Source organism: Macrobrachium nipponense, chromosome 31, assembly GCF_015104395.2.
Source record: "Macrobrachium nipponense isolate FS-2020 chromosome 31, ASM1510439v2, whole genome shotgun sequence".
NCBI lineage: Eukaryota > Metazoa > Arthropoda > Malacostraca > Decapoda > Palaemonidae > Macrobrachium > Macrobrachium nipponense.
In genome coordinates this window covers 60,064,664-60,072,163 of record NC_061093.1, presented here as the reverse complement: position 1 = coordinate 60,072,163, position 7,500 = coordinate 60,064,664, and the positions used below count along the sequence as shown (strand labels likewise).

At 37.9% G+C, this 7,500-nt stretch overlaps 1 protein-coding gene and 1 pseudogene across 1 annotated transcript in view; both read right to left on the bottom strand.

The window, feature by feature from the left end:
* Positions 1-1,386: 1,386 nt before the first annotated feature.
* LOC135206564 (cuticle protein AMP1A-like) overlaps positions 1,387-7,500 on the bottom strand; it is a 10,751-nt pseudogene continuing 4,637 nt past the window's right edge.
* The window catches only part of LOC135206525 (endocuticle structural glycoprotein SgAbd-1-like), a 1,611-nt gene continuing 503 nt past the window's right edge, over positions 6,393-7,500 (bottom strand). Inside the window, exons 3-4 of the mRNA XM_064237880.1 lie at positions 6,818-7,082; positions 6,393-6,693 (exon numbers count right to left, since the gene is read on the bottom strand). Of these exons, the coding sequence (XP_064093950.1) occupies positions 6,474-6,693; positions 6,818-7,082 (485 nt within the window). The 3' untranslated portion in view covers positions 6,393-6,473. The remainder of the gene's footprint in view (positions 6,694-6,817; positions 7,083-7,500) is intronic.

Sequence of the window (7,500 nt, the reverse complement as noted above, 5' to 3'; positions counted from 1 at the left end):
TGTAGACAACTCTCTCTCTCTCTCTCTCTCTCTCTCTCTCTTTCTCTCTCTCTCTCTCTCAACCGGATGTAAAAACCTTTTTATTCTCTGTAAATTAACGTCTCATCTTCAGCGGATTTCCTTACTTTTCTAGAAATCCTGCCATTATGAACGTCACTGTTTATATTACTCACATTATGCAAAACTATCAAGATAACCTTCAACTTGCTAACCATCCTTCCAAGTAACAAAATTTCCGAATGTGAAAAAATACAGCCGAGAGGTAAATAAATAAAATTCCTGTTACAATGGTCTACGATAGAGCATTGTAACATCTCTCAAACCTAAGAGCAACGTCATCTGTAACTCTCAGAAATTCTATACATTCTTTCCAGCGAAAGACGTTAAAGACCTCTACCACCTAGCAATGGGCCATGTTAGAACCTCAGAAAAGTATAGATAATGAAGAGCTGTGAAACGATTTGTAGGTTTTACCTTTAGGAGCCTGAGCACTAACATAAGTTGGGAAATTTCTCGTTTGTTATCTGTTATAGGGTCATGGTATGCTAGAGTTTCGACGCGTACTTTAGTGACTGACCCCCTGGAAGTACATTGTGTGACTTCCAGGCCCTTTTAAATTTCGCATTAGAGAGAATAGACAGCCTTGAGGCAGCCGCGGCATCTGCATGCCATCAAGATAAAACTAAAAATGGAAAAGACCGTGGCACACCACAAAGAAGAAAACCAGACAAAATAGTGGTTTATCAAAAACATAATCAGCAACATTCTGCTGTACTGAACCTCCAAAACTTACTTTAGATAACATATACAAAGCGTTCTGGTGAACCAAATTTCAGACAGTGAACTGAACTAATATAAAGCCTCGGTTCTATCGAGGTTGTGAAGGTCATGACTTGTTTCATCTAAATGATCATAGTAGCCAAGCCATGAGATTTATCATTTATATTATTCTCATAACTGTGTCAGGAACTATCTAGATTCAAGGTCCTTTTACAAGAACAAGCAATACTTTGGTACGCCAAACTGGCTGATTTATCACCTGTAGCATAGCTCTGTGAGCAAGGTATTTGTTAAGAATAGCAAATATTGCGGAAGGTAATAGCATTACCAAAATGCTGGTCCCTTTTAACAAATAAGATGGAAATGTAATTGACAAAACTCTCACAAGATAAATCAACGTTTATCGGCCACTTGCTATATATAGATGTCCATTTGCGTCATTATCTAGTAGATAATATGGATATGCAGATACGACAGTCCTCTATGCTTTCCTGCATATCTTAAAACTCTAGTATCCCAAAATGTAATAAACTTTTACAAGCCCAAACAACACAAAACAGAACCAATGATGTTACTGATCTCTGATAGAAGGTAAATGAAATTAGATTATCGATATGTAATTCTATTTCGTGAATAATTAGAATAAATACATCAGCAACTCTTCATTGCAGGATATGTAGTTTTACTGGGGGGCGCCGTAGGACCTGGAAGGAGCCTCGCGAGAGCCATCACGGGCACGGCGGGCGTCTTCCTCAGCAGCGAAGGCGATCTGGTCCAGCACGAACTGGGGAATTGGGTGGGGGAATTCGGGGGCTACTGAAGCAGGTCGGACTGGGGCTGGAAGCCGTTCTCGTCGGCGACGTATTTCACAACGACTTCGGTACCGTCAGGAGCAGTGTAGCTGCAAGGATATAGCAAAATGTAATTGTATTGTAATTCATGGCAAATAGTCCTTCATTGTGAATTCCATATTTAACTTTTTTAATTCAAGAACGTTTGAAAGAGACCGTGGAGAAATTCACGAGTATTGTCCAGCACTGACGATGGCGTCCTCATCACCGTCGGGAGATCCAGCCTCGGAGAACCTGATGCCATTTTCGGATTCGAAGTCGAAGTTGTATTTGCCGTCGTCTTCGTGGACTCTCTCGTCCCTCAAGATAGCTACTTCTTCGGAGGAATCAGCGCTGGAGCGGCCAGCAGGGGCATCGTAGCTGTACTGAGGGGCAGCAAGGGCCACGGTGGCCAGGGCAGCGATGATCACCTGAAGAAGATACAGAAGAAAATAAATAATGAATATAAATCTCATGCCCGCTCAGGCTGTTTTCTTGATAGTCATTACTCATTTTTTTCTAGATACATGTGCACGACTGTCTTCGAGATTATAGAATTATTAGAACCCCATGATCCTATCTTTAGCTTTTCTAATCCCCTTTAATTGCCGATTATAATGGTACAATTTTCTTCTACTATTTCTTTCATTCCTTCTTTTATCGTTATCTCTATATATCGATTAAAATTTCTAAGATTCAAACATGTTCAACGAAGTGCGACATCATATCGTTCACATTCGTCTTTTGTTTTCTTATCTACGGAGACAAGTCTAAACTCGTGACGGTGAAAACCCTCGAGGATCTGAGAGTTCATCGATAACCTTCCAAAACCTCAGGAACGAGAACTTACGAATCTCATGGTGTGGGTGGATTGTTTGGTCTGGGGAACTGATGCCATGCAGTCCGGAGCCCTCGCCTTATATAGGGCAACTGAGGAAGAGCGGGAGAAGCAGAAACCGTAACTGTAGGTCGTCAAGGTGGTCCTCCCCTTCCTCCCCTTCCTCCTTCCTCCTCACACCACACCCCTACCCCCGACTCCGCCCCACGCCCTTCATCTCCCCCAGAACGAGGAGTCTCCCGCAGCGACCTTCACAATGACCTCACGTGGAACGTTCGTTTTGAACTTCATTCATATTCAATCAGGTGAAGGAAATAGAGTCAGTGGGTAGTGAAAGGGAGAGTTAGTGGGCATTACCATTTCCCTGCCAGAGTAACGGTCTTGAAAAATGGGTATGCATACAAGTTCATTTAAGCAACTACGCTACAAACAAAGCTGTAAATGCATGAATATGCAACTGTAGCTTGGAAACGTAAGAGCACTACTTAGATACCTGAACCAGGTATCTAAGTAATCTAACGTTTTAGATGTAGGTATGTATATATACACATTCATATGCACATATACAGTATATACATATGCGTATATTTATGTGATATATAGTTTATATGTATATATGTATGCATGCATTTATAAATATATATATATATATATATATATATATATATATATATATATATATATATATATATATATATATATATATATATATATATATATATATATATATATATATATATGTATATATATAAGTAAAGACACACACACACACACACACACATATATATATATATATATATATATATATATATATATATATATATATATATATATATATATATATATATATATATATATATATATATATATATATATATATATATATATATATATATATATATATATATATATATATAGATTCAGACTACTTTTTCATAGGTGGCCGTCAATAATCTGAAAAATTTCAGTGTAACATAAAATGAAATGTCAGCTAACGACAAATACTCTCATGAAGTGCGTACCTACCACTTCCTGCAATATGGAAGTGAAATTTTAAAAGGCCCTCATTACGTCCAACATTTGTCGTTGACAGATCTTGCCTTGGCATTAAAGTCCGGGGAAATATCACTTTAGAGATTCATTTCATTTCCCATCGAGGAGGTTTTTGTCTTTATCGCACTCTGTTGTCTGACGAATAAATTTCCCTTTTATGGAGTGCCAGGTACATTAATAATTTGGTTTATGGTCATTCTCACTTAGGTTTAGAATCTTCCTGCGGAATCTTGGTGGATAAATAGTCTATAGCAGAGAATTAAGGATGTCAGTTATTTTGACCACAATACTTTTATTTAGGCCAGGTCTTCATTCGGAAACAGAAATTTTAAAAAAATGGTTTTCGCGGGTACAGTTGGGTGTTATTTCTTGTCCGCCTGATCGTTGGAAAGTGATGTCTGCATTGGAATTTCCTCTTTCGTAACCGTTGGTGTTGCATGTATGTAAGGTCTCGTTTATAACGTTAATCGCTCACAGTAACTGAATAGAATCTTCTAAGATTATTCCCTGTAAACCTGTTAACCTTATAATCAAATCACACAAGACGACATAAAGGATTCCAAATGAGAAGGAGGTACTTCAGCAATGACAGCATTTAAGTCCATCTCTTACAGTCTCACGTCGAAAGAGAAGGAATAAATAAGTATAGCATAAGAGAAATATCATGAGCGTAGCGAGGTGTCTGAAAATACGCCTGGTATGTTGGCCCTGACATCTCAGTAGCAGATAGAGCCAAAATGCGTTTGCCCTTTGGTAACACTCAGTAACCTTTTCAGAAGGGAAGTAATTTGGCTGCGCGTTGGCTGTCTAATGATGACTGACAGTGAGAGCGATGATCTGCCTCTTCCAATTTCTTCGTCGAAGGAGATATCGTGAGCTGAGGTGGTGCTGCTTTGCCCGGGATGAAGTGGCTTCAGGGTCTTTGAAAGTGGATTTCACTTGGTGGCTCTTTAAATGGCTAAATGTTCCACCATAAGTGCTTTCCGATGGTTCACGGTTTTTATTGTGACTTATTGCTATTTGCAACAGACGTCTGATGTTTTTTCGAATTTTCAGTAACGTCTGGTATTTCAGCAAGACAAAAACGTCCCACCTTCTCACCTAAACCACTTATTTATAGGGCTTGACATCGACTCAAGTGTATCGATCTAATTGCAGAGCTTAGATGCTCTGCGTATTTCCTCAAACCAAAACCCATTCTAGAAGGTCATATTTACAGATTACAGTCATTTCCATTTAACTATTTTATTAGTAATTTGCCATGAAAGACTTATATTTTCAAAATTTTATTTTGACCTACATTCTATGACAGAACGAGTAACTTTCCTTTATCACAAATTTCATTTGATTCCTTTTCCATTTTTATCTTTTCTAGTTCTCTTGTGACTTCATCTGCCGTTGTTTCTATTAGAGATAGCTAAATGATTTTAAGTTGATCTCTCTATCCAGGGCTCAAGTATATACGAAACCACGAACAATTCAGATAATGGTATGGGTGGAAAAGCGAATGAGAATAAGGCATTCAAAATCCTCTCTTTTGATTTGTAACTGGCGCTACTTTGTTTTGTAACAGGAACGTATATTGTAAAAATCTAAAATGCACTTAGTTTTAATTACTGGTGCTTGAAAATAAACAAAACTGGGAAAAATTGTATATATATATATATATATATATATATATATATATATATATATATATATATATATATATATATATATATATATATATATATATATATAGTGTGTGTGTGTGTGTGCGTGTTTATGTATGTATATAGATAAATAGAGAGAGGGAGATAGAGAGATTATTTGTAGTCCTATTTAGTGTTACAGTATATAAAATAATATTTGTTAAGTGTATTCTCATTCAGATGTCTCAAAGGGATATATCATGCGCAATAAATAACTATGACTTAGTGAGTACTAAGATTAAAATGTTATTTGTCAACTCACAGAAGACATTCCTGACAAAATTTGATTAGATTTTAACAGTAAAAAAGATAATTCCAAAAATTTTAATCAATATTAACCCTGATAATCACGGAACAGAACATCACCGAACACGAATAAGTAATAATTTGAAGAGCAAATAAATATGTATTTATTAACATATGTGGTATGTATATAGGAAACCTGGCCTGATAACATTTGGCATATGATAGTAATAATGGTTCAGGACCGATGTGACCTTCATCAAGTTGCGTGTCATGTAACACTGATACAGATGACAAGGTGAAGGATGACTCTACTTTTTAGTTTCCTGTAAAAGAAAACTATTGTAATGGCTATTTGTCTGTCCGTCCTCCCTCTTTCTGTGCGCCCTCAGATCTTAAAAGCTACTGAGGCTAGAGGGCTGCAAATTGGCGTTTTGATCATCCACCATCCAGTTATCAAACATACCAAACTGCAGCTCTCTAGCCTGAATATTTTTTTTATTTCATTAAAGATCAAGTTAGCCATGATCGTGCACTGGCCACCACGGCCAGCAGAGAGTTTCATGGGCCGTGGTTAAGAGTTTCAGACAGCATTGTACTCTGTACAGAAAAACTCGAAAACTTGTTGCTCCAAAAGAAGCCTCGGCGCCTTTTTTACTTGTTTTTTTTGGTATCACTTGCTCTTGTTACCAAATAGTAATTCATTATATTCTTTTTAAACACTTATAATCACCTCAGCACATGTCATTATAACGTCTCCGTCTTATGTAAATTTATCCTTCACTTATGATTATACCCCTAAAATTAATCACATTCACTTAATGATTTTAATCAAATGTCAGTGTCTACCATCATGATAGTGAGTCAGGATTTAAAGATTTAATTATTATTGCATTATTCTTTTTGAGCATTTCTAACTTCATTCGATTCACCTTCGTAAGGAAAATAAGATAAATATTTTATACAAATACTCTATTTGATGTATAAATAGAATAAATACATGAGCAATTTGTGATCATAGATCCCCAAAGAGGGAGATTACTGAGGGGCGCCGTAGGACCTGGAAGGAGCCTCTCGAGAGCCATCACGGGCACGGCGGGCGTCTTCCTCAGCAGCGAAGGCGATCTGGTCCAGCACGAACTGGGGAATTGGGTGGGGGAATTCGGGGGCTACTGGCAGAAGGTCGGACTGGGGCTGGAAGCCGTTCTCGTTGGCGACGTATTTCACAACGACTTCGGTACCGTCAGGAGCAGTGTAGCTGCAAGGATATAGCAAAATGTAATTGTATTGTATTTCAAAGTAAGTAGTCTATCATTATCGACTTTACATTCAATGTTTTTTTTAGTTCAAAGTCATTTGAAAGAGACCGTGGAGAAACTCACGAGTATTGTCCAGCACTGACGATGGCGTCCTCATCTCCGTCAGGAGATCCAGCCTCGGAGAACCTGATGCCATTTTCGGATTCGAAGTCGAAGTTGTATTTGCCGTCGTCTTCGTGGACTCTCTCGTCCCTCAAGATAGCTACTTCCTCGGAAGAATCGGCGCTGGAACGGCCAGCAGGGGCATCATAGCTGTACTGAGGGGCAGCAAGGGCCACGGTGGCCAGGGCAGCAATGATCACCTGAAAAGATGAGGGTGATTTGTGAGCTTAGCATTGTATTTTTTATTTATTCCTCAACATTTCTCTAGGCAGAAAAATATTTTATATTTCGCCCTTCTTGAAAAAATTATTTTGTTAAAATGAGTAGCAGTTTTGTATTTCGTGTTTGTACTTTCCTGTTAAGCCATGAAATCTCATGACTAGATTGTCATTTAAAGAAATATTTTGATACAAACTTTAGTATGTGTCCAAAACAAAGTGGTTTCTCGATAGAGCAATAAAAGATATAGTGCACGGAGAGGGACTTTGAAAGAAAACCTTTGCGTTCTGTACATAATTTAAGTAATATTAGTTTAACCAGACCACTGAACTGATTAACAGCTCTCTTAGGGCTGGCCCAAAGGATTAGATATTTTTACGTGGTAGGAACCAACTGGTTACCTAGCAACGGGGAACTACAGCTTA